Raw genomic sequence first — 27,591 nt, forward strand, 5'->3', positions numbered from 1 at the left:
CCCATTCCATCTCCAGATTCTCTGATGGATGTTGAAAATGGTTACAAATTTTTTAAAAGGTTAAGAATTTTTTAAAAATTCTAGCTGAACTTTAGGGCTAGAATCAAGCATCCTTTTCGGAAAGCGAACACCCTGGGCACCAGAGACCCGCCTGTTCAGTACACGTGCTCAACTAAGTCCTCAACGACGCCACTACTGAGACCTCAGGATAGCATGAAGCACAAAAACGTTTTCAATCGCTCTCATCCCAAAGCAGGGGTTGTCAACATGGGGCGATTCTGCCCTTCAACGATGGTTATTTGGCCATGTCTGGACACGTTTCTGGTCGTCACATCGAGGACACTGTCACGAGCACATAGTGGGTGCACACCAAGGGTGCTACTCAATATCCTCCAGTGCACAGAAAGCAGAATTTAACCGTCCTACAGAAAAACCAATAGATAAACAATCCAATACTAAGTGGTAACTCCAACTTCACGTATTTTACAACATATGTGGCCACACCAAGTTCAAATATACTGAGTTATATGTATACACAGCCACGAAGAATAAAATTCAAGGGGCATCTGGGTGCCTCAGTCGGTTGAGTGTCCGACTCCTGATTTCAGCTCAGGTCACGATCCCAGGGTCGTGGGATCGAGCCCCACGTCGAGTTCACACTGACAGTGTGGAGCCTGCTTGGGATTCTCTCTCTCTCTCTCTGTCCCTCTCTCCCACTCGCTCTCGCGCTCTAAAATTTTTTTTTAATTTTTTTAAATAAAATAAAATTCAAAAGATCAGGTTGAAGCACTTTTTCCTTCGGAAGATTTTTGTTTTCTGACGAAGGAAGCAGTTATTACCTGTAGACATTAAAATCCTACCTTCTGATCACTAGAAAATGTACTCTTTTTTTTATTAAGCGGTCAGTTCATCCATCCGATGTAATTATCACATGTAAGTATCAATCTACCAAGATTATTTTAAAATAATTGGCCAAGATCGATCAAGAAAGATAAAGAGAATACAAATTACCTACATCACTAGAAATGAACGGAGGAGGACCACTACAGGTCCCACAAGAAGATAGAATTAAACGGTTAATACGAGAGTATGATGAACAACTGTACATCCGGAAAGTTGGTAACATACATAGACAAAATGGAAAAAAGTCCTTAAACACAACTCAGCAAAAATCAAAGAGAAAGAGGAAATCTGAACACTACAATCTCTGTGAAAAAATATGACACAGGGGCGCCTGGGTGGCTCAGTGGGTTAAGCGGCTGACTTCAGCTCTGGTCTTGATCTTGCAGTCTGTGAGTTCAAGCCCCGCGACGGGCTCTGTGCTGACAGCTCAGAGCTTGGAGCCCGATTAGGATCCTGTGTCTCCCTCTCTCTCTGCCCCTCCCCCATTCACGCTCTCTCAAAAATGAATAAATGTTAAAAAAATAACAAATAAATTATCTAGTTCGGGGCACCTGGGTGACTCAGTCGGTTGAGCCCGGCTTCGGCTCAGGTCATGATCTCACAGTTTGGGAGTTCGAGCCCCACATGGGGCTCTGTGCTAACAGCTCAGAGCCTGGAGCCTGCTTCAGATTCTGTGTCTCCCTCTCTCTGCCCCTTCCCCGCTCATGCCTCTGTGTGTGTATGTGTGTGTCTCTCTCAAAAGTAAATATTTAACAAAAATTTTTTAAATATATAAAACATAACTTTAAACACTTCCACAAGGAAAACTCCAGACCCAGATCTTGGCACTGCTGAATTGTTTCAAACATTTAAGGAAGAAAAATGCCACTTTTAATATTACTAATCAAATAAATAGAGACACAAGACCGGGTTCCATTTCAAGAGCCACCCTCTCTGGAGTCACAGCAAAGATGACCCTCTCCAGCCCAGAAGTGCTCACGCTTCCTTCCTTCTCCACTTCATCCTTTGAAAGGGAAGAGGCAAGAGACAATATTAAAAACGGTTTTGCAAGATTCACATCTAGGTGTCCACGTGTAACTAAAATGTGTCCCTCCCCGGTCTTCCTTCCTACTTTTCCCCACCCCATTCTCTGCTCAGGCCAAGCCAGTTTCTTCAGGATTCTACCAGTAACCAAGCCCGCTCACTCCTACCTCCCTTCTACCCAACCCTAAAGCCCTGCCACTCTTCTCAAAACACCTCAAGCCCAAGTGTGCACCAGAAGCTTCAGATAAGCTACGAGGGGGGAGAAAAAAAACAAAAAAAGATAAGCTACAAGATCTCGCCCTTCTCAGAACTCCTCCCAGACTCCCATCTGGAATTTTACAACTAGACACTAAGGATTCTCTATCCCACTGGTTTCTTTTACCTCCTCGGAGAGATGATCGGTTCCATCCATCTGTCACTTCCCTGCTTAAAACCCCTTGGTGATTCCCCCCAACCAAGAGGATAACCTCAAGTTATTTCCTGCTCTCACCTGTGGCCTGGCCTCCCCTGCCAGCCCCAGCACGTCTGTACCCAGGGCCTGGGATAGCTTCTCCTGGCCACTGAGACCCCTGTCGTCCTGCTCATCCTTCAAGACTTCGATCAAGGGGGACAGTCTCTCCAGGGAACCCCACTCTGAAATACCAACACCGGCCACCCCCACTCCTCTGCTCCGTTTCCCCTGGACAGAGGAGATTATTCTATATGAGCTGTACTTCTGTTGTCATTGTTAATCTCTCTCTCTGAAATGACTGTGCTGATGAGGACAGAACCCAGTTTGGGGGTTGGGGTGTTTTTTGCTTAAGATTTTATTTTTTAAGTCATCTCTACACCCAACATGGCCGGGGGGGGGGGGGGGGGGGGGTGGTGCTCACAAGTCAGAGATCAAGAGACTCAGCAAAGTACCTGGCTCATCCATCGGAGCAGGACTCCTATCACTTGTTGAGGGAGCAGCTTTCATTCCCCGGAGGGCCCCCAGGGTAGAGGCATGGAACGGGAACTCAGACGCTCTTAGGGAACTCCGAGCCAGTGGCCTTGAAGTAGGCCTGTTTAACCCAACTGCAGAAGCCAGCGGAAACACTGCAAGTCCCCTTCTAATCCTCAGGGCCATGATGAATTTCCCGGAAACTGTTTCACCCCAAGCTTTCCTGGACTTCAAAAATCTGACAAGAGGGAAGTACTTTTCACCAAGGACAGGAAAATATTAAGACATCAAAAGAAAATACAAGCTGAAGGTGGGGAAAAAAGTAATGACGTAACATTCAAACTGCTCTTTAAATTATTTTTGGGTCTGTCTGCCTGCGGCAAATTACTTCTAAAGCCTCTCCAAGCTCTGAATTCTGTTATTCTGTGAAAATCTGAGCTGAAAGTATTCATGTTATTAAAGAATAATAATTAATCCCATTTGCCCTATTTAGTATGGTTTAGCACAGTTCTCTAATACCAAATGTACTTTTACATACCTCGTCATCTGTACATTTATAACGTAGACAGGCCTTAATAAAGTACATTTTACACAACAAAACCCTCATCCTTTCCACAAATATTTCTGGAGCACCTACGATATGCCAATCATTGGAACAAGCGCTGGGACAGAAGAATGAATAAAACAATCTTGCGTCTTGATGAATTTGAACAGAAAAGAAAGCATATTAAAAACACTAACAATAGGGGTGCCTGAGGTTAAGCATCCGACTTTGGCTCAGGTCACAATCTCGCGGCTCCCGAGTTCGAGCCCCTCATCGGGCTCTGTGCTGACAGCTCAGAGCCCAGCGCCTGCGTCGGATTCTGTGTCTGCCCCCCCCCCCCGCCCCTCCCCTGCTCGCGCCCGCTCTCTAAACATTAAAAAATTTTTAACAATAAATAAATAAACACGAAGAAGCCAGCTGATAGTAACCAGAAAAATGTTAAAATTATGACGTGGGTGACACAGGCTTAAAAATACAGTAGCAGCCCACGTACCCCTCTGCCACCAGCTGACTTGTGTACCTAAGGGTCAGTTGGGTTTGCTCCCACACCTATTTACGCCAGTTGTATTTACTATAATTATGAAATGTAATTCAACGCTACCTAGACAGATAAAACGTGTGCACAAGAAGAGTTCTTATTTCTTTGAAACCCAAGCTGATCGCTTTGCAAAGTCTTAGTGGTGGGTCAGTTGGAAACGCGACGTACGAGCATTCTGCACACAGATTGGGTCCCCATGCCTTGAAGTGCTCACTCGACTCGAGAAGAATCTGAAACTGGAAATCAAAAGCCGACGCATCTGCGCCGTGACGGACACGCCGAGCGAGACTTCAGGGGCCTCCCCACCAGGGCTCCCGCTGAAAGCAGGGGTCTTGAGTCTCACGACAAAATATTGGAGAACTCGTGTTTAAGGCGAAACGGAATGCTCAAGCCACGTATGTGGCACTTTTGAGGATTCCCCACTTCGGCAGTTTCAATAAACCATCTGACTGCTTGACCCTGGAGGCAGCGGCGAAGGATCATTTCCCGGAAACCCCGGCAGGGGTCAAGTGATTTGGGCAAGAGCTTCCGCCGGAGCCAAAATATCCTAATTATTTCCTGTTTGTCACGAACACTACTCTGTGCTACCGGCCTAGGAGGTCGATTTCCAATCTCAGTGTGCATCCAGACACTTAAAGGGAGCGCTCTCCAAGGCAGGAGGGCCCGCTCACGGGAAGATGTTTACCCTCAAGGGGCAGGAGGCTAGCACATTCTGGAAAGACTTCCTGCCCGGCTATTCATCGGGATGCCATTCCTTTGTGTCCAACTGCATCTGAATTTCCGAGCAACCTTCCAGAACCCAACATGTATGTATGCATGTATGGCTCCTCGTGGGGGGGGGGGGGGGGGGGGGGAAGGGGGGGCCTCTGAAGGTGGTCTGGGCCCTGTGTGGGGGTAACGAGAGGATCTCTGGAGCGGCCAACGCGAAGGAGAAGAGGGCAGGAGAAGCCAAAGCTGGAAACGGTACAGCTTCCTCCACAGGCTCCCTGGAGAAGGGCCAACCGTCCTGTGATGCCGGCTTCGTGGAAACAAATAGTGTTGAAACAATTAGAGAGCTGTTTTCGCATGTTTTTCAAGCATAACATTACCCTTTTTTTTTCCCCTCCTCTAAATTACATCCATTTAGATCTGTAAGAGCCCAAAGAAATAATTTCATCAGATCCCTTGATTCCACGGAGTCAACGGAGCTCAAGAAGAGAAAATGATTTACCCAAGATCACAGAGCAACTTCGCGGCAGTGCAGGGGCAGGCGCATGGCCCCTGGTCTGCCCCGCTTTTTCCTCAATTTCCTCACCCTGGGGACCTGCGGCATCACTGCCAGGGAGCTTGCTAGAAATACAGAAACTCGGGTCCCATCCAGGCCGACAGAATCAAAAAACGTTTTTTTTTGTTTGTTTTTTTTTTGACAAGATCAAAGATGATTTGTAGGCAGGTGACAGTGAAAGGAAAACTGCTCTGAACCAGTTTTGGGTAAAGCTATTTTGTGAGATGACTGTTTAAATTCATAATCCTTGGAAACACATCCTCACCACAAAATGGATGAATGCAATTTTCGGATGTATCTGACCATTTCACATACAATTAAAAAAAAATTTTTTTTAATATTCATTTTTGAGAGAGACAGAACGCGAGTGGGTTGGGGCAGAGAGGGAGGGAGACACAGAATCCGAAGCAGGCTCCAGGCTCCAGGCTCCAGGCTCCGAGCTGTCAGCACAGAGCCCGATGCAGGGCTCGAACTCACGAGCCGTGAGATCATGACCTGGCTGGCTCAGAGTACCCAACTCTCGATCTCGGGGACGCTGAGTCTGAGCCCCATGTGGCGCACAGGGGTTACTTAAAAAAGGAAAAAATTCTGTTAGGCAACAGGAGTTCCCAACAGATGAAACCGGCCTAAAACCGGGAACGGATGTGTGCCCAGCACACACGCGCGCAGAGGCACAGCGGCCAAACGTGGAACTCTTCGGCCATTGAAAAAATTAGTTTCGACACGCTTAGGTGCTGTGCACCGTGTATGCACAACCTCCCATTGTGAACAACCACCAAAGTTACCGAATAGTCAAACACACTTCAAACATCAATGGGCTCATCGCATTTACATGAAATGTCCCCAGTAGGCACATCCACCCGCACAGAAAGTAGACGAGCGAGCGGCCGCCAGGGGCAAGGGGGGTGGGGTGGAGAGTACTTCCAATGGGCACGGGATTTCTTTTTAAGGTGACGACGACACGGGTCAGCGGTGGGGGGGGGACACGACTCTGAATACACTAAAAATCACGGACTTTGTACACTCAAAACGTGCAAACTGTATGGCATGTGGATTACATTTCGACGAAGCCAAAATAAATAAATAAACCCACTCAACAATGCAAACATATTTTAAGATACATTGAAAGATAGACCCCTACGTACCACTACGGCTCAGTATTTTATTTTTCAATTTAAAGACGTTGAATACTTTAAAATTTGAGTCCCAAGGGGCTTTTATTTCCATAAACCACACTCATTTTACCAGTAAATTAACTGATACCAGGTCAAGGAAGTGACTTGTGCAAGAACCCAAGTCCCAACTCAATGGGCCAATGGCGAGAATTTTCCCGACCTGAAATCATTTCAATTAAAACATTCATAAGGGTATGTTGGATAATTAAATACATCTGGAAAAACACAACCAGTTCACAGCCTTGTGGTGTATTTACTAAGAATCTACCAGAGGAAATCAGTAGGTTTCCTTCTGGCATGAAGAGAACTTTTTTTTTTTTAATCGTAAAAACTCAAACCAAGGATACAGCCAGGACCAGTGAGGTATGCGCAAATTAACAAATTGGCCACTGAAATATAGAACCAACAACTGTCCGAGACACAAAGCGCTGCCTTGAGAACAGGCCCCTGGTCTGGGCATTTGCTTCATGAGAACGGACGTCCACACCGGTTTCAAAACTACAGCCTCCCCCTGGGTACTGTGAAAGCCATCCTCAAGAAGGTGCCCAGGTGGTAACCGGACGCTCGAGGTCTAAAAGGTACGAGTCTGAACGCCTAGTGTCAAAAGACCAGAAATAACTTTATTTCAGGAAAATTAGCGAAGGCTTTCCTCAGTACTGAGCCGCTCCATAAACTTCCACACCTCTGTGCCAAGCACTGCCAAAACAGTTCCAGGCTCAGCAGCGGCCAGCTGATTTTCGTGTATGAGCCTCATTTAAAAGGGAGCATTGAGGGGCGCTTGGCTGGCTCGGTCCATGGAGCACGTGACTCTTGATCTGGGGGTTGTGCGTTCGAGCCCCACCTTGGGTGTAGAGCTTACCTGAAAATAAAGTCTTTTAAAAAAATAATAAAACAAAATAAAATAAAAGGGAGCATGAAGTGATGGGACTACTCAGGTCCAGGTGTTTAAACCGGTAGGAACCAGAGTTACAGGTCACGCGATCCTGTCCTTTCTAGAAGGATTTTATCCTAGCCCTCCCCTAACTTCTGGGTAAGAAATTTTCTTGTTGGATTCAGGGGCCTTGTTTCCTCTCATATTTTGATCACCTAGTAAATTCAAGAAGATTCAGCTGTAAAATTCTTTGCTCCTCCCTTTAAATTCAAAATAATGTCCTTCTTGCTGTCCCTCACCAAAATTATAATCAGCACAAAATTACACTCCCTCCCTTACACATACATTCACATTCTCATTCTCTCTCTCTCTCTCTCTCTCTCTCTCTCTCTCTCTCTCTCTCTCAGCAGCGGAGGGCTGCAGACTGGGTAAGGGGCCACGGATGGGGGTGGCGGACGGCCAGGAATTCCCAAGCCCTGACCATTAACCCGCAGTGGTTAAACCCACGGCGTTCCTCATTAGGAATGCTTCGGCGGGGCTCGCCAGCCTGTGGCTTTTGTGGCGCGTGTGGCTGCAGTCTGGCTGCCACTAGAGAGGGATAACAGAGCGGGGAGAGAAGCCCTTCCCCAAACACAGCTCGCAGACGCTGCCAGCGGTGCAGCGGAATCAGGGGGATTGCCACAGCAACCTTCCGACAGAGTCCCCATTTAACGACATGCCGCTGACGGCAGCAGTTCGGGGTGTTAGGAGGTGACAGAAAGAATCCTACAGTCGCCCAACAGCCGCCCCGGGCCAGGTTGGAGATTTTCAACCCCCAGAACCCGGCATTCAGCGTTACGAGTCGATCCCCCAGCTGCACTCGAACCCCCTTGGCAAGCCGCCTCCACCTGCGCCCAGCTCCGCATTTTGGTAGTTGCAACAGGGGACAAAGAGACTCCCCCTCGGTCCCATCCCGTCCCTCCCCCTCCCCCCTTCCTGGCTTCAAGGGTCACGGTTCCCAAACGAGTTCTCGGAAGCCCCCAGCCTCGGGGAACCGGGCGTCCGTTTCCTGTGGTTTTAAGGGCAGCAAGACCACGGCGGGGGAGGAAGGGGACGGGACCCCACTGGGGGCGGAGCGCTCCGGCGACAAGGAGAGCGTCCCGGGAAACCGGCAAGAAGCTCCTCTCCGCCGACCCTTAAAATAAAGCCGGGGCCCGCCGCCCGGGACGCCCCGTCCGCTCTCCCTGCGGCCCCCACCCGCACCCCCGGGAGGCCGGCTCTCCCCCCTCCCGCGAGCGCCCCGCCGGGGGGCCGCCCGAGCGCGGCCGGGGCCAGGGGCGCCCCCGCCGCGGGGCCGGGCCGCGCACCTGGGCGTTCGGGACACCTGCGCCGCGCCCCTCCCACCTCCGGCCCCCCCCCCCCCCCCCCCCGGGCGCCGGGGGGCCCCGGGAGCCGAAGCTGAGCCGGGGCGGGGCGGGGGCGCGGGGCCGGGGGCCGTGGCGCAGGGGTTGGGGTGGGGGCGGCGCGCCGGCTTACCCATGGCTGGAGACTGGCTGGAGGGGCGCGGGCTCCCCGGGGACGGGCCGAGCCGGCGGCACAAGTTTGCAGGTCTGGCGGGCACGTGCGCGGGCCGGGCTCCGGGCGTGCTGCTGCGCTGCTGGGCCGGCGGCTGGCGGCTCGCTGCTGGCTCCGGGGCCGGGGTGGGAGCGCGGCGCGGCTCCGCCTGCACTGGGGGCCGGCCGTGCCGAGAGGGGCCCTGACGTCAGCGCCGGGGGCTTTGTGCGCCCGCAGCGAGGGCCCGAACCCGGCAGCGGGCGCGCCGGGGCGGCCGGCCCTGCTCGGGGCTTCCTCTGGGACCCCCGAGCGGGCGCGGAGGTGGCGCGGAGACCCGAGAAGCCAAGGGGGTGGGGAGAGAGGGGATCTGGGGAGGGGGGGAGGGGGCGCGGATCCGCTTCCCGGGACCGAACTGTTAACAGCTGGAAGGGGCTTTGCGGTCCTAGCCTTAACCCATTGTGCAGATGAAGAGACTGAGGCCGGGGACACCGAACCAAGGACGGCTAGTGTTTCGCAGCGCACCGCCCCCATCCGTAGTCTTGGCTCCTTTTGTTCATATATGAGCTGCGGGTGATTACTTAATTCAGTGGGGCTCAACCCTGGTTGCACATGAGAACCAGCTGGGGTGATTTACCCGGTTGCGTCAGGGTCTCTGCCGGCGAGACTGAGGCATCCAAGCTGCAAAAGCCACCAGGTGATTGCAATGTGCATCCAAGGTAGCCAACACTGACTTGAGTTACTTGTGGGTAACGATGATCTAGAAGGGCACGGGCGGCACTCTCCAGGCTGGGGTGGTGAGGGAGAGATCTGGTGGTGTCCTTCATCGGCCGTCTTGATCCCCGGAAGCCCACCCCTGTCGGGCTCTGGGAGACTTAGCAGACTCACCCCAGTCGCCGCGTCCCCACTGCTCAGGCCTTGCACGTGAGCCTGTAAGTGAATTAATGGTTTAACAGTGTCCAGAGCTTAAATTCCTTCTGTCTCTTTAGAGAATAATGTTCCTGTCTCCAAAGGTATTAGAAAAGCTCTGAGACCCTTGTCATTTTTCTACGGTGGATACTTGCTGAGACATCTCTGAGCGCGATATTGCGGCGGAGAGTTTATGTTGTGTTTCGTTGTTTTGAGAACACTTCCATTACTGGAACAGAGGGTTGCATAAGCTGGAACCGTAGCTAGTACCCTTAAGGGACATTTAACCCCAAAGAGAGAGCCTTTAGGATTGAGAAAGAGTGGAGGTAGCAAACATTTCGTCTATTGAAATTTATTGGATTAGGAAAGATTTTATCAAGGCAGAGCTCTAGAAAACCTAATAATATTTTTGCATTAAAGGACAGAGATTTGTGCTGAGCAGATCACTGGCTCATTTTCGCAGTCCCACGGGAATAGTTAGTCCTAACCAATCTTTATGCACTAATAAAACAGCAGGGAGCTCACAGGTTTAACTTCTTGTCCCCATTACAGGAAAGTAATCCATTTGAATGAGGCCCGAATGTGCGCACGTGCAGGAATCCAGCCGCACTGGGCTATAACTGAGATCGCGTGCAAAGGGCAGAGACAGAGGTGCAAGTGGTTGGGGGCACAGGGGAATGCACTTGGTTTCGTTGGTTCCTGCATCATGGGAGACTCATGGGAGACTCCTAGGAGACCGTGCAAACGACAGAATGAGACTCGGGCATGACATTCTGAAATCGTGTGTTGGCAAGCCATCACCTCACTCCACCACTCTGGGACCAAAAATTGTAAGGTTGTGTGCCCTGAGATGAAAGTAAACCCTTTGGTCCACTTTCTGTCCTTCCCTAGAAGTCTTGGGTTTGTTTTTTGTTTTTTTTTTTTACCCGTCGAAAAGAAATAACAGCTGTCCAAATATTAAAGCAAGCCACAATGGGATGCTGTGATTAAAAAAACCAAGTTATAGCAACTGTGTCCACAATGTTAAAGGAAAGCCACAGTTTAATAGAAATTTTTACTCACTTTGGAAATTTCATGGGCTTATTTCAACAATTGTCCCTAACACCCTTAAGAAGGAAAAAAAACCCAAAAAACAAAAAACCATATTAAATAACTGAAACATTTAAAAAATGAAGCAAGATTTGGGGCACCTGGCTGGCTCAGCCGGTAGAGCGTGCGACTCTTGATCTCAGGGTTGTAAGTTTGAGCCCCACATTGGGTGTAGAGATTGCTTAAAAATAAGGTCTTTAAAAAAGGAAAGCAAGACTGTTTTGCAGGTGGGCAAGTAAATTGGTAGAGCCTTTCTGGAAAGCTATTTGGTAGTATATATCAAGAGACTTAAAAATATTCATAGCCTCTGACCTAATAATCCCACTTCTGGGACTTTGTCCTAAGTAAATAATGACTGTTTCAGTCAAAAGTGATATAAAAAGACGTTTACCTCAGACACGATGTAAGCAACACCTATTCAATAAAAGGGAAGCAGTTACGTAAATTATTGTTGAGCTAGTTTAGTGGCTCCCAGCTGTGGATCATTTTACTCCTCAGGAGACCTTTGGCAATCCCTAAAAACAGTTTTAGTCGTCACATCTGGGGAGGCGATGCTACTGGTCTCTGGTTGGTGGAGGTCGCGGATGCTGCCGGACATCCTGCGATGCCCAGGACAGCCCCACCATAACCAAGAACCATCCAGCCCCAAATGTCAATAGGGCCCAGGTTGAGAAACCCCGATCTGTATGATCATATATCATGCAGCCTTGTTTGCAAAGAATTATGTGGGAACATGCTCAGATATCTTGGGTTTTTTTTTTAAGCAGAAGAAAAAGCTAAATGTATACTATAATCCTAGTCATATTCGTATGTACATATATATATTAAAAAAGACTGCGAGAAAATGCACTGTTAGAGACTATTCTTCACCAAACGCAGATCAGCTCTCTGCCCACGCAGCTGGACTACATTTCCCAGACGTCTTAGCAGTTAGGGGGATTGAGTTCTAGCCAATGAGGTCAGAAGTAACATCCACCGCTTCCAGGCCTTGCCCGTGAAACTCGCAACACGATCGCTTCGACATGCTTTCCCCTTCTCTCAGCTGGAACGTGATGTTGACACGAAGGTGCCTCCGGGAACCACGTTGAAGACGGGATTGCCTGCGCCTGGGTGCTTGAATGGCTTTGTGGAGCAGAAGCCCACCGGCCACTGCCACGCTGATAGCCTGGAACTGACTCGGACACTTGTGTGCACTAGACACGAACTGCTGTTATGTTTGAGCCATTATGTATTTGGGGACTTATTTGTTATAGCCGTGGTCCTACCCTTATTAATAGATCGATATATTAATATATATATTTATCTCTGGGATTGGTGGGAGGTTAAGTTTTATTTTTATACCCTTTTGTGTTTTCCCAAACTTTGACAATGAGCCACAATTACTTTTACAACCAGGAAGAAACGTATAGCTGTACCTCACTCGACACTAGAGATGGTCTCCTAAGAATTTGATTTTAAACTATAAATGACATTTCCAACTGCTTTCATACAAGTTGACCGTGATCTTACTGACCCTCCATGCCTCATCTAGGAGTACAAATTCATTATAAACTGTAAGGACACGGAGCGCCCTGGGGGCCCAATCTTTTGAGTGTCCGACTCTGGCTTCAGCTTAGGTCATGATCTCCTGGTTCGAGACTTCGAGCCCTACATCACGCTCTGTGCTGACAGAGACTGCTTGGGATCCTCTCTCTCTCTCTCTCTCTCTCCCTCTCTCTCAAATAAGTAAATAAACCTTAAAAAAGAAATTTAAACTGTAAGGACACATTTTGTCTGCTCCAATTATTTTTTGGGTGGCGTTTGATCACGTGTGCCCCCCACTCCTTTCTGTGTCATAATTACTCATGAATCCGGTCTCTGCGACAAAAATCTTCTCATGGGCAGAATCTTGGCTTGATCTTTGATTCTTAAAATCTATCTGCTTCTCCCTTACTGGAGTTTGTTTACTGGCACAGCAGGCACAATTTCTATATTGTGTAGCCTTTTCTCCTGTTTCTCAGAAAGATGGCTCCTTTCTGAGATGGCTCCTGATGGCTCCTTTGAAAATGCAAACCAATGGGAAGTCCATGAACTGGTCTTCAACTTTACTGTCACTGTATGGACAAGACAAAACAAAACAGTGGGCTCTGTTTTGCGGAACTAAATGAAAATCTTAGCAAACCTTCACATATTTGAATACGCCAACAAAAGCACAGCCGACACAAAGTGGAACATGAAAGATTATGAACGAAAAAGCAACACCACTAATGCCCCCAGCTGCTCAAGTGGGGGCTCAGAAGATACTGTCAAAGTTTGATGGGAAAAGAAATAGAGCTTTGTGAGGGCACCTGGGTGGCTCAGTGGGTGAGCTGGCTCACCTGGGTGGCTCTTGATTTCAACTCAGGTCATGATCTCACAGTTTGTGGATTCGAACCCGGGGTTAAGCTCTGCACGGACAGTGTGGAGCCTGCTTGGTATTCTCCAGTCTTCCTCTCTCTCTGCCCCTCCCCTGTCTCTCTCCCTGTCTCTCAAAAATAAATAAACATTAAAAAAAATAGAGCTTTGGGACGCCTGGGTGGCTCAGTCGGTTAAGTATCCGACTTCAGCTCAGGTCATGATCTTGTGGTCCATGAGTTCGAGTCCCGCGTCAGGCTGTGTACCGACAGCTCGAAGCCTGGAGCCTGGAGCCTGCTTTGGATTCTGCATCTCCCTCTCTCTCTGCCCCTCCCCCACTCACACTCTGTCTCTCAAAAATGAATAAATGTTAAAAAAATTTTTTTTAATTAGAGCTTTGAGAGGAGGGATAATGTAAGTGACATAAATTCTCATCTTTCACATCAAAGAGCCAGTAGATATTAGCTAAAGTTGGTAAAGAGAGAATTAAGCATATTACCAAGATTAGAGCCATTGCTATAACCCTATCATATCCGATGTCACTTATAAACATTTATTTTTTTTTAATTTTTCTTTACTGTTTATTTTTGAGAGACAGAGTGCGAGCAGGGGAGGGGCAGAGAGAGAGGGGGACACAGAATCCAAAGCAGGCTCCAGGCTCTGAGCTGTTGGACAGAGCCTGACACAGGACTCGAACTCAAGAACTGTGAGACCACGATCGGACGCTTAACCGGCTGAGCCACCCCGGGGGCCCCTATAAATAAACATTTCTGATACCCCCTTGGCTCTCCACCAATGAAATCCAAATTAAAGAATAGATCAATATAACTCCTCAATTATAATGTAAACGAGAAGTGAAAGTAGTTTCTAATGTGTAGTGTTTCTCTCGATGTGTAAATACTCAGGCATGATCACACCGGAAGATGCAACCAAGTCACCCAGTGAGCGACCGAGTTGTGGAACTGCCATGAATGGGGCTGCTGAGATGCTGAACGATCGATCGAGATGCGATTGAGATGTGCTGTACTGGGCACTCGAATATCAAGAGCCGCCTTGCCATCAGCGTCGTGACGTCCAAAATGGTGAAGGAGCGGATAAAGTTCCAAGCAAAGCAAAGTGCGGTCTTCCCTCAATTTATACAGTAATTGTATTCCTGGAAAAAAAAAAATTCACATTGCTTACAACCATCCCCAAATATCTTGTGTTTATATGTAAGATGAACTTATTTTTTAGGTACCAGTAACTAGAGGCAGATTTTTCATCTACGTAAGTGTCCAGAAGACATTAAAAAATTGGTCAAGAAATGGGGACATGTCTTCATTGTGTGGGACTGTCCTGTGTACTGCTGGAGGCCGGTCACCCTGTCCTGGGCCCACTAAATGCCAACAGTGCCCCCTCCCCCTCCCGGTGACAACCCAGACTGCCCACACTGATACCCAAAAGGCCTTACATCCACAAGTCTGGATCGCGGAAGTGCTTCCAGAGAAATTCCAAAAAGAAGTAGTTGGAAGAGATTCCCTCTGGGAGTGAGGCTGGGCGACATTTTCATCAAGGCCACTGTTCTATTGAATTCTTTTCATATGTATGAGCTATGACAGCTACATGTATTTAAATAAGGGACCCTTGCCCATCGAGTGGTTAGTTCTATGCCTTCTGGGCTCCTGAGACCTTATTTCCAGACATACGCCATCTGTAAAATGGGTATAATCATAGTCCCCACCCCATACAGTTGTTGTAGGAAACTGGGTCTGGAGATGTGAGGTCATGTGACCCAGGTTGCACACCGAGCTCATGGCAAATCCAGATTTAGCTTCGAGCCCAGTGGTCTCCAAATCCAGGCTCTGTCTACTCCACCACGTTACCAGCCATAGAAAGTGTTTCTGGGTCATAAGATTGCTGTCTGGGCACAAGGAACAAATGTAAAGCCTTGGCCAGGAGCCTGTCGTGGGGCATCTTTTAGAGTCAGTCTCCAGTTGGGCTGTGGCTTAGAGAAGGACAAATGGCCACGTCCTGCCACGCGTGTGTGTCTCCTGGAGTGACAGGCTGAGTGGGAGGAGGACGCAGCTAAGAGAGAAAAGAGCCGCATCCCAGGGGGCTCAGGATCTGAAAGGGGGCTGAAAGCTCACCCCGCCCTGAAAACACAGCACATTTCTTGCTGTCTTTTTGCGAGAAAGCACGATCCGCAAGTGATTTTCCTTTGGTTTGTACTGAGCATTTCCATCCGTGAGTCGGGGTTATGTCCACCCCTGCTGCTCGTGTCTTCCACGGGACACTCTACTTCGGGACGGTGGCTGAGTTAGCCGCACACGTGAATCCAGACCAGAGTTCCCAGCGGGCCCTCAGGAACTCACAAGAAGACCGAAGAATATAGCTAATGGGACAGCGTGTCCTTTTTTTGCACATGAAAAAATTAAAACAGAACCCCGTGCAGAGCTCAACATTATTTAATTAGCCCTTAATTTTCACCAGCCAACGATTTCTCTTAAGCCCCGCACACTTCCCACTTGCCTGGTAACAGTGAATCTGGTAGCCTCTTAGAAAAAATAGCGTCACTTTACTTTGCCCTAGAGTTTTCCTATCTCCCCTCCCAAGTGATACTTGAAACCGTGTCACAGAATCTCTGAGTTAAAGGGAATTTTATAACTCAGTCTGACGAATCCTCCACATTCAGGAAAATCCGTTGTGCCCGATCTGTGGCCATCTGCCTTTCAGGCATATTTGAATTCTCTCAGCCTCCTGGTTGTTCTATGGCTGACATTCTGTTATTTCTAAAGTTCTTCTTCAAGTAGGGAGCTCTGAAAAAGATGTAAACTCTCCAGGGGTGCGTGGGTGGCTCTGGCGATTAAGCCTCCGACTCTCTTGATTTCGGTCAGGTCATGACCTCACGGTTTGTGAGTTCGAGTCCTGCATCAGGCTCTGCACTGACAGCACAGAGCCTGCTTGGGATTCTCTCTCTCCCTCTCTCTCTCTCTGCCCTTCCCCTGCTCACACATGCGTGTGCACTCTCTCTCTCTCAAACTAAATAAATAAACTTAAACAAAAAGATGTAAGTCTCCAGCTGGTTAGGTTGAAACTCTTCCCTTGAGTTGGAAACACTCAAGTAATATGGATTTTGCTTGTTTGTTTTTATTGCGATAAAATACATATGACATAAAATTGACCACATTAAAGTGTAGAATTCAGTGGCATTTACTACATTCACAGCGGGGTGCAGACATCATCACTGTTCAGTTCTAAAACACTGTCACCAGCCCAAAGGAAAACCATCCTGTTAAGGTGTCGTTCTCCAATGCCCCTGCCCCATTCCTGTTTTTATAGCTGGATAATATTCCATTGTATGGATAGACTACAGTTTGCTTAGCCATTCACCCATGGGACATTTGAGTTGTTTCCACCTTTTGGCTAGTGTGAACTACACTTCTGTGAATAGCCAGTGTAAAAGTATCCGTTCTAGTCCTTGCTTTAAATTCTCCTGGATGTATACACACCTAGTGGAATGGCTGGGTCAGGTGGCAATTCGATGTTTAATGTTCTGAAGAACCGCCATAGTGTCTTCCCCATTGGCTGCGCCATTTTACATTCCCAACATCAGCGTCTGAGGGTTCCGATTTCTCCACATCTTTGCCAATACTTATTTCCCATTTTTCAAAATTACAGCCATCCTGGGCACCTGGGTGGCTTAGTCGGTTAAGTACCCAACTCTTGGTTTCGGTTCAGGTCATGATCTCACAGTTCATGAGATCGAGCCCCACATGGGGCTCTGCGCTGAACAGTGCAGGGCCTGTTTGGGATTCCCTCTCTCTCTCTCTCTCTCAAAATAAATAAATAAGCTTAAAAAAAATTATAGCCACCCTTGGGGCGCCTGGGTGGCTCAGTCAGTTGAGCGTCCGACTTCGGCTCAGGTCATGATCTCACGGTCTGTGGGTTCGAGCCCCGCGTCGGGCTCAGTGCTGACAGCTCAGAGCCTGGAGCCTGTTTCGGATTCTGTGTCTCCCTCTCTCTCTGCCCCTCCCCCGTTCATGCTCTGTCTCTCTCTGTCTCAAAAATAAATAAACGTTAAAAAATAAAAATAAAAATTATAGCCACCCTAGTGGGTGTGAAGGAATCTATTTTTCAAGACCTCCTTGACATGGCCTCCAAGCCCTGCCCAGGCCCACCCTAACCTCCCATTGCCTGTCCCAATTCTCCATGCTTCTGCCTTGCTGCCCTCACAGGCCCTCCCTCCCAACGCAGGGCCTTTGCACGTGCCCTTTCTGCTGCTTCTTTGCCTTGCTAGAATCCACACATTATTTGACTCAAAACCAGAGCATCATTTCCCCAGGGAAGCCGTCCCGGGCCTCTCCACTAAGTCGAATGCCCCAGTTGACAGTCTTACGGCACCATCCACCTCCCCTTTCTGGGACCTCCCACAGCTGCAATTTTACTTCGGATTCTGGAATATACAATGTATGTTTTTCTCCTCCATTGGGCCATAATCATCGTGGGAGCAAATTAAAATGTGCCGATGAATGAGTGAAAAACTTTCTGAGGACTCTTGTGAGACTTTGAACTTGTGGCTAACTAAAATCTGGACGGGTTTTGAACATAAAGTTTCTAAATCCATGTCCCGTCTCCTCCTTCCGAGGCCTCTGTTTCTACAATAATAGTCTTCTTTCTGTCCTGCATCATCCGTATTTCCCTTTCAAGTGGATCTTTCCCACTGGTTCACATACATGTTACAGCTACTGCCTTATTTTCTTGCTCCTCTTCTTAGTAAAGCTTCTGGGAAGAGCATCCATACTGGCCCACACTTCCTCACCTCTCACTCTCTGAAGCCTGCTCCAATAAGCCTGCGTCCCCATCATTCTGTGGAAACCACTCTTGTCAAGGACACAAATGGTCACCGTGTGGCAGGATGGGACTCTTGCAGTGGATGCCTCCATTCTTCTGGAAACATGTTCTCATCTCAGCTTCTATGAAGCCACACATTGCTGGTTTTCCTTCTACTTCACCGGAGGCAACTTCTCAGTCTGCTTTGCTACTACTGAAAATTGTCTTGTCATGGCAATGTTTATTTCTCTTGTCAGTTTCAGGCCTGGATTGGATGCTCCGGGTGGGCAAGGACCTTCTTTATCTTCATCACCGCTATAACCTCCTTGCACAGAATGTATCAGATGCTCGTGTTTTTGTTAAATAAACGAATATCTCCTCCATTTGAGCTTATATAACTTTGAACCCAAGAGACTCGTTAAAATTCTTGTATAAAACGTATCACGACATCTTAACAGCATCAGCCTGAGTTTTGAGTCTTCTACCGAAAACACTAGCTACCCGTCCTACTTGCGGTGAACACGCCTTGTGAATTTTCATCCATCTTGTGGATAAAAATATTGACAATGACAATCTTTCTTCCTCCTGGTTGACCTCAACTTATTGACCAGCATGATTGTTTTCAGCCTGCTAGGTAATCCTTGATTGTGTTGACACCCAGCACACATTTCTGTACGTTGCCCACAAGGAAATGACAACTTGTGTTGTGGAAAAAGGCCACTGTCTGTTTACCACACACGGAGTCCTGGGTTGATTCAGCTGTTCAGCTGGGGCAGACACCTGTTAACAGGGTGATTTCCAAAATGCACCGCGAGCAAGGTCCATTTAAAACTCAGAAAGAGGAACAGATGTAACAATTATGCAACCCTTGCATATTTCAACGCCCAGCAACCGCCTCACGGAAAATGAGCCAGTTCTTGTACCATATTGAAACCAAGGTCAAGGAACACCTGAAGTGCTACTGTTTCTGTTGCTCTGACGAGGCCATATTATATGGCTCCAGGAGCCTCCTCTCCCCCTCTCCTGTGAATGGCTCTCCCTCTGCTTCAACCCTTCCCAAAGTCCACAGAGGATGTTGAGCATACCCCCGTTCTCCCACCTAGAAACCTTATCCAGGGAACCAATGAAGTTGGAGGGGTGTGTGTGAGGCAAGGGACCGCTGTACCTTAATATACACTATGCCTCATGATCATCTCTTTCTTTTAAAAATGCTCGGAGATCTTCCTTGTCACTCTACCATGCATTTGTAGATGCTACACATCACTGAATATTTTCCCCAACAGACTCCTGACATAGAGGTGGGCAGGGTGAGCATTATCAAAACGTTCATTAAGACTAGGAGTGGTGTGTGCCTCAGCCATGGTTGTAAGACTCCGGATGATTAGAATAGAACTTGTAGACTGGAGCCACATGATTCTTATCAATTTCCCTTCCCACCCACCAATATCAGCATCGGTTAGAAGTGTGCTGCAGAGGGGCACCTGGGTGGCTCAGTCAGTTAAGGGTCCCACTTCAGCTCAGGTCATGATCTCACAGTTTGTGAGCTCAAGCCCCACGTCAGGCTCTCTGCTGACAGCTCAGAGCCTGGAGCCTGCTTCAAATTCTGTGTCTCCCTCTCTCTGTGACCCTCCCCTGCTCACACTCTGTCTCTGTCTCTCTCTCAAGAATAAACATTAAAAAAAATTATTAAAAAAAAAAAAAAAAAGAAGTGTGCTGCAGTGACCAGGCGACATGGTGTTTTCTTTCGGGTAAGCGACCGAACTCCTTTGAACCTGTTTCCTTGCGCTTGAGAGGCAGAAAAGGCTACTACTGGCCCCGTGCTACCTTGTGAAATTTTGAGGAGGCTCAGAAGAGTATTTGGAAACACATGGTTTAAGGTAAAGCCCTGTCTCCAGGCTTACTATTTTTTTTAATTTTTTTTATTTTTAAAAATTTTTTTTAACGTTTTTATTTATTTTTGAGACAGGGAGAGACAGAGCATGAACAGGGGAGGGTCAGAGAGAGGGAGACACAGAATCTGAAACAGGCTCCAGGCTCTGAGCTGTCAGCACAGAGCCCGACGCGGGGCTCGAACTCACGGACCGCAAGATCATGACCTGAGCTGAAGTCGGCCGCTCAACCGACTGAGCCACCCAGGCGCCCCATCAGGCTTACTATTTTTGTTGTGATTGCCATGATCTGTCAAGTCAACGTCTCCTTCTCTCTCATTCCCTTTGGAGACTCATGCTTCAGTCCAGTTTCCTGGTGTATCTTGACATGATGCAGAGTCTGTGATCATATCTGCAACGCCCTAGCTAGAATCCTGGGATGTAAACTGTCAGGCCTGAAATCCTGGACTCACGTTAAAGGAGGAGTTCATTCCCAGCTTACCTGGAAACACACTAAGGACCAGCTAGACCCTTCTCCCTGTGTTCCTCTGTGTCCTCAGTCCCCTGCTGATGTTTGTTGAATGAATGAATGAATGGATGGATGGATATAAAGAGCAGAGAGGCCTGGGATCAAACATCACCTTGAGCCCTTCTTAGGGCCTCAGTTTCCCACTCTGCAAACTGAAAATAATAGACCCCTCACAGGGTTGGGAGGAGGATTTAAATAATAGCTTTAATAATAATAATAAATAAGAGATAATAATAAATAGATAAATAATAGCTAATAATAGCTTCTCCTTCCTGCATTCAATTTACCCTCAGTGCCCCTTGCATAATGGTTATCTGCTTTACATTTTACTCTCTTTTCAATTTTTGTTCCTTGTTACAAGGCAGAAGCAAATGAGGAAGCCGATGGTTCTGCCTTCTCTCTGTCATCCGATCTGCCCCAAACCTTACTTCTATCCAATCTCTGTCCCTCTTTTGTCTAGTCAGGAATCAAAAAATATCCTTTGTACTTTGTGGGTCACAAATAAAAGCACAGCACACACAAGGATAAAATATTGGCAAATCAGCCCACCTACACAACGTCCTTTTTCTCACAAGGCAATCAAAAACCATAATTCTGATTTGAAAAACTTGTGCTTTTCTGTTGATTTCTTAAAATGCAATTGAATTTGAGATAAAGAATCAAAATCCTTTAAGAGAATTACATCTCCAAGCAGGTCATATTTGGGGAGCAGTTTCCCAACATGTAAACTGAATAACGATTGCTTTAGAATAATCATAATTACATCCCCAAACGGGAATTTTTATCTTGGTTAATTTTTTTCTTTGTACTGTCAAATGACGGCTTCTAAAGCAATTATGAAACACTGCACTATTTTTCGCCACTGAAAAGCATGCCCATTACCCTTCGCAGCTCCCTGTTTCCCTGCCATGCAGGCATTTGCAAACGGTGGTTTTGTGATTTAAACTTAATCAAGCAAACTGCCATCTAGGAAGCTCATTCGCCAAATGACCTTTGAGAGCCTCTATCTTTGTATCATGGCAAAGGGCCGGGACAACATCTGTAGGCGTGCCTCCATGGAGGTACGGTTAATCCTCCCTGGGTTTGGTTTCCACTTTCCTAAGGAGTTTTGTGTGGGTGGTGGGAGCAGATTGGCCATCAGAAAAAGCCAAGCTCCCTTTCCTTGGTGGAAGACGGGCCCCCTGCACAGCAGCTGTGCGCGGGTGTCTTTGCATCCCCTGGGTATGACTTGGCGTCTTGGGTCTGTCCCACCGTTCCCTGGTGCCTGCCGCGTTGTGTCTTGCGTCTCCGATGGCCCCCTTGGACCTGGCTCCCTCCTTGGAGAATTATCACATCCTAGTCAGAAGGGCGGGTGGTGATAGGGTGCTGATGGGTGGCACTCTGCCCCAGCAAAATACATGCAGCTGAGGGGTGTGACCCAGTGATTCAGCTAAGAACGGGCTTTGAGGTCAAGTGGACTGGGCTCGAATCCTGCCCTGGCTTCACCGAAGCTGCAGGGACGAGAATCTGTTCGAGCAGCCTTCCTCCTCTGCAGAACGGGACAGGAATCGGGCCTCCCTTATTTTTTTTAAGTAGGTTCAGCATGGGGCTTGAACTCAGACCCCAAGGTCAAGAGTGGTGTGCTCCACCAGCCGGGCCAGCCAGGCGCGCCTGGAATCGGGCCTCTCTTAGAAGAATTGTTTTGAGGACTCAAGGGGTGAATGCACTCAAAGAGCATAGTGCAAGGCCGTGCTTCCAGAAAGGGCTTCATAAACAGGAACTACAGCTACTACGTGGGGAGGGCGACCCCGGGAGGACTGAGTGTGGCTGACCAGTACCTCGTCTTCACTCCTTATGCTTGGCTTCTTCAGAAAGCGTTGTTTATCGAGGCCCCTGGGTGGCTCAGTCGGTTGAGCGTCCAACTTCGGCTCAGGGCAGAATCTCGCGGTTGGTGAGTCACGGCCTGGAGCCTGCTTCCGATTCTGTGTCTCCCTCTCTCTCCCCCTCCCCCACTGGCACGCATGTGCGTGGGCTTTCTCTCTCAAAAATAAACTTTTTTTAAAAAAAGAAAGGTACTGTTTATTGGGTCCTTTGAGTTTGTGCATGGCCCAAGAACACCTTCCAATTGGACAGCGACTTCCAAGCTTTTACTGTGTGTATAGTGGCTTTTGTCGAAGCCACTGACTGCACAGACCCATTCTCCCACCCCCATCCTTGGGCAGACGCCTGGCAGTTGTCTCCCTTGCTGTTCCCACATCTTCCTTATGATCACCGACTGTTCTCAATCTGGCCTTTTCTGATTTCCTTTTCCTTCCTTATTCCTCCACCTCCTCAATATATATATATATGTGTGTGTATGTGTATATATATATATATATATATATATAATCATTTTTTTTTTTTGGCTTCCATTTTTTGCTCTGATTCCCACCAGCCCCAGGCTGACGACACACATCGTGTGGCAGTCTTCCTATCTGATGCCACTCTCCGTGCCGACCCAGCTGCAGAGAGAGCTGGGGCATCCTTCCCAGGCTCTTGCGAGAGCCAGAGCCAGAAGGTAGCATTTCCTTGAGTGGACTCTTCCCAGTCTTGCTTTCCAGGAGGGTGAGGCCGAGTAATGTCGTGTGCCCGTCGGTCCCTAGGAGCAGCGGAGCGCGCTATCTGTGAACATCTCCTCTGAGGAGCCAGCGTGCAAAGCCCTGGCGGCCCGGCCACCAATTTCAAGGTCGTTCCCGTTACTGACTCCAGCACAGCGAGCGGACTGACTCCTCTGTGTGATGAGTTCATGAGTGCCTCGGAGTCTCCCTCTGCCACTGGCCTGCTGAACAGGGACTTCCCGCCCTGGGAGCCTCTCAGGCTGTTTGTGTCTGAGTGTGACTGAAAACCATTTGGTAACATCAGCTGGGGATGCTTGTGAAAAGACAAGTTCCTGGGGTGCCTGGGTGGCTCAGTTGGTTAAGTGTCTGATTCTTGCTTTCAGCTCAGGTCACGATGTCGCGGTTCACAGGATCGAGCCCTGCGTCGGCTTCTGTGCTGACGGTGCGGAGCCTGCTTGGGGTTCTCTCTCCCTCTCTCTCTGCCTCTCCCCTGCTTGCATATGCTCTCGCTCTCTCTCTCAAAATAAATAAATAAATAAACTTTAAAGAAAAGAAAAAAGGCTCCTGACCTCTTGACTCAGAAGTTATCTGTCAGGGAATGTGGATTGTAACAAGTTTGGGGGGCCACTGCTACCCAGAGTGTGGACCTGAACCCACACGGGCTCCACTTGGGAGCTTGTTAGAAACGCAAATTCACAGTCCTGTCCAGAACCCCCGTATCAGCCCCTCTGGAGGTAGGACCCGAGCTTCTGTGTGATTCTCGAGCCCCACGCCTGCTGGACCAGGTAAAAGCAGTGTGTTCGTTTCTTCTTGCTGCTGTGACCAATCACCACAAGCTTAGTGGCTTAAGACAACGCAAATGTATTCTCCTACAGTTCTGGGGGCCAGAGGCCTGCAATCAGTTTCCCTGGGATAAAGTCAAGGAGTCAGCAGGGTTGTGGTCCTTCCAGAGGCTCCAGGAGCATTGGTTTCTTTGCCTGTTTTCAACTTCTCGTGGCTGCCTGTGTTTCTTGCCTGGGGGCGCCTTCCTCCATCTTCAAAGCCTGCCTCTGCTTCTGCTGCCACATCTGTCTCCTTCTCTGAGTCTGCCTCCTCTGCCTCCCTCTTGCAAGGACGCTGGTGATGACACTGAACCCACCAGGATAATCCAGGATAATCTCCCGTCTCAAGATCCTCGACCTGATCACGTGTGCAGAGTCCTTTTTGCCATGTAAGGTACCATTCCCAGCTCCCTGGGATGGGACATGGGCAGATTTGGAGTGGGGGAGGGCATTCTTCAGCCTTCCACAGGCAGTCCAAAAAGGTCCTTGTCGATACGTAACTGCGCTACGCAGAAGCCAACGGACCAGTGTTTGTCAAGGGTCTTGACTATGCCCATCATAGTAATGTAGGCAGCTCCAAAGGTGAGTGAGGGGAATCCCTGAGAGTCCCTTTGTTTTGTTTTTGTTGTTGTTTTTAAATTTTTTTTCATGTTTTGAGAGAGAGACAGAGCGTGAGCAGGGGAGGGGCAGAGAGAGAGGGAGACGCAGAATCTGAAGCAGGCTCCAGGTTCCAAGCTGTCAGCACAGAGTTCGAAGCGGGGCTCGAACTCACGAACTGGGAGATCATGACCTGAGCCAAAGTCCGATGCTTAACCGACTGAGCCACCCAGTTGCCCCAACCCCTGACAGTCCCTTTGGATGAGTGCTTCAGTGTACTAAGCACTTCGCATAGATTATCTTGCTGATGTCTCAGGACAATCCTGTGAGCAGTAAGGGTCGTTAGCTCATCCCCAGACCTGCTGACACAGAACGCACATTTTAACAAGAACTACTTTTCCAGACAACCGGCAAATACAAGCAGTACTTTACTGCCATAATTCTTCTCTATAAGGAAAAAGCACCATCTTAATTCTTATGATTAAAATGTTTTGTTTTGTCCTAAATGTAATAAATCTCGTTATAGAAAAATGGTGACACGAACAGAAAAATATCACCTGTCCTCCCAACACCCTAATGTAACCACTACTTCATTCCTTTCAGAGGCTTTTTCACCAAACCTGGTCTAAACATAGCCGCACCGTCATTATTTCAATGGCTTTATGACAGTAGAATGGTTGATTTCAGCGTTCCCCAATTTTCGTCAATTTTTCACTAATCTGAGCAATTTTGTCTTTGTGCGCATAGCTTTTGCCTAAATGGAAGATTATGTCTTTAGAATAGATTTCCCAAAGTGGAATTACTGAGTCCTTGGTAATAAAAACTCAAAAAAAAAAAAAAAAAAACACCACATTTTACGATTTTAGTTGTACGTTGTTTGCGTGTGGGTGGGTGGGTGTAGGCTGGGAGCTTGTTTTGGGAGCACAAAAATCTAACCTTTTCATCTAGATTCTACGACACAGTGAGCATGTCTCACCTCTGCCTCTTGAACAAATGGGCCTGGGTTCAGCCTGTGGACATGAGTCTAGCTCTAGGAGATGCCTGGTGACATTGCTACGAGGAACCACCCACTCCCAACCTGGGATTCTTATCTTCTAAGACAGTGACCTTGGTCATCAGCATCACCCCTGACAAAGCAGGTCATGGGATGTGCTCACCCCTGCGGTCACTTATGACTATATGGCTGGTTTACAGAAATAGACGGGTGCCAATGTTAACTGTTCTGATGGGTCATGTTAGAAAGTAGCAGTGACTAGGTCACTGTCATTTGATTTCTGTCCCTTCATTTTTCACACCAGTCAAAGCAAAAGTGGGACAAAGATTTGGGTGTTTTTTTTTTCCTGGTGAACTTTTTAAAAAAGTTTTATTTATTTTCGTAATCTCTACACCCAACATAGGGCTTGAACTCACAACCCTGAGATCAAGAGTCACATGCTCTTCCAACTGAGCCAGCCAGGCGCCCTGGTTCCCTTTTTTTTAAGCATACAATTTCAGTGGTTTTAAATAGCAACTATCAGGGAGCCCGGGTGGCTGAGTTGGTCAAGCATCCAACTCTTGATTTCAGCTCAGGGCACGATCTCACAGTTCGTGGGTTCGAACCTGGCGTTAAGCTCTGCACTGACAGTGCACAGCCTGCCTGGGGTCTCTGTCTCCCTCTCTCTCTGCCCCTCTCCTGCTTGTGCGCTCACTCTCTCTCTCAAAATAAACAAAAAATTATTTTAAAATTTAAATAGCAACAATCACCACCATCAATTTTGTAACATTTTCATCACCTCCAAAAAACCCTAGACCAAATAGCAACCACTTCCAATTGTCCCAAAGCTTCCCCCTCATTCCCACCCCCCAGACAATCACTAATCTGGAGATTAGTCTCTAGAGATTTGACTATTCTGGGTATTTTATATAAGTGGAATCATTCAATACATGACCTTTTGTGACTGGCTTCTTTCACTTAGCATAGTGGGTTTTATTTTTATTTTTATTTTTAAAAAAATTTTTTCTTTTGAGAGAGAGAGGTGGGGGAGGGACAGAGAGAGAGAGGGGAACACAGAATCCAAAGCAGGCTCTAAGCTCTGAGCTGTCAGCACAGGGGCTCAAACCCACAAACCCACAAAATGAGATCATGACCTGAGCCAAGGTCGGACCCTTAACTGCCTGAGCCACCCGGGCGCCTCTGGCATAGTTTTCAAGGTTCATCCACGTTGCAGCATATGTCGGTATTTCGTTCTTTTTATGGCAGGATGATATTCCATCGTATGGATGTAAGGATAGACCATGTTTTGTTATTCGTTCATCTGCTGATAGACATTTAGGTCATTTCCAGTTTGGGACTATTATGAATAAATCTTGCTGTGGACATTTGTGAGTTGGTGTGTGGCCACGTTTGCATTTCTCGAGTACCCAGGAGTACTATTGCTCGGTGATATGGTGACTCTGTTTTTCACTTTTTGAGGAACCGTCAGACTGTTTTCCAAAGAGGCTGCACGATCTTGGCATCCCCACCGGCCGTGTATGAAGATTCCATTGTTTTCACATCTTCACCAACACTTGTCTGTGTTTTTTCTTCGAGCCATCCGTCTGGGTGTAAAGTGGTGTCTCACTGTCATTTTGCTTGCATTTCCCTCGCCGTTAATGGTACTGAATGTCTTTCATTGTCTGTTAGCCATTTGTATATCTTCTTTGAAGAAATGTCTTATTCCAACCCTCTGCCCATTTCTTTAATTGGTCTATTTGTCTTATTATTGAGTTGTAAGAATTCTTTGCCTATCCTGGTTCTAGTTCTCTCAACAGATAAATGATTTACGAATATTTCCTCCTACTTTGTGGGTTGTCCTTACTGGTACATCTTTTTTAGTCTACACGTGGAAAAAGCTGTAGCAATTAAAATTTTTCTTTTGGTCTTTTTTCAACCATAGTTTTCTGGTGTGTGTGTGTGTGTGTGTGTGTGTGTGTGTACGTGTGCAGGTGCATTAAATCCAAACATTAAGCAGCATTTTAAAATACAGTGCCTGGGGCGCCCGTGTGGCTCAATCAGTTGAGCATCTGACTCTTGATTTCGGCTCAGGTCATGATCCCAGGGTCGTGTGATCAAGCCCTGTGTTGGGCTCTGCCCTGAGCCTGGAGCCTGTTTGGGATTCTCTGTCTCCCTCTGCCCACCCCCCCAGCTTGCACGCATTCTCTCTCTCAAATAAAAATAAAGATATAAATAAAATAAAATAAAATAAAATAAAATAAAATAAAATAAAATAAA

At 47.8% G+C, this 27,591-nt stretch overlaps 1 protein-coding gene and 1 long non-coding RNA gene across 2 annotated transcripts in view; both read right to left on the reverse strand.

Moving 5' to 3' along the window:
* The window catches only part of GPM6B (glycoprotein M6B), a 147,575-nt gene extending 138,599 nt beyond the window's left edge, over positions 1-8,976 (reverse strand). The window contains exon 1 of the mRNA XM_049643463.1: positions 8,756-8,976. Coding sequence (XP_049499420.1) covers positions 8,756-8,759 — 4 coding nt within the window. The 5' untranslated portion in view covers positions 8,760-8,976. The remainder of the gene's footprint in view (positions 1-8,755) is intronic.
* A 3,861-nt stretch (positions 8,977-12,837) lies between these two features.
* Positions 12,838-27,591, reverse strand: part of LOC125931487 (uncharacterized) — a 35,893-nt gene continuing 21,139 nt past the window's right edge. The window contains exon 4 of the long non-coding RNA XR_007460450.1: positions 12,838-14,294. This is a non-coding gene — a long non-coding RNA (uncharacterized LOC125931487). The remainder of the gene's footprint in view (positions 14,295-27,591) is intronic.

Source organism: Panthera uncia, chromosome X, assembly GCF_023721935.1.
Source record: "Panthera uncia isolate 11264 chromosome X, Puncia_PCG_1.0, whole genome shotgun sequence".
In the NCBI taxonomy this organism is placed as follows: Eukaryota; Metazoa; Chordata; class Mammalia; order Carnivora; family Felidae; genus Panthera; species Panthera uncia.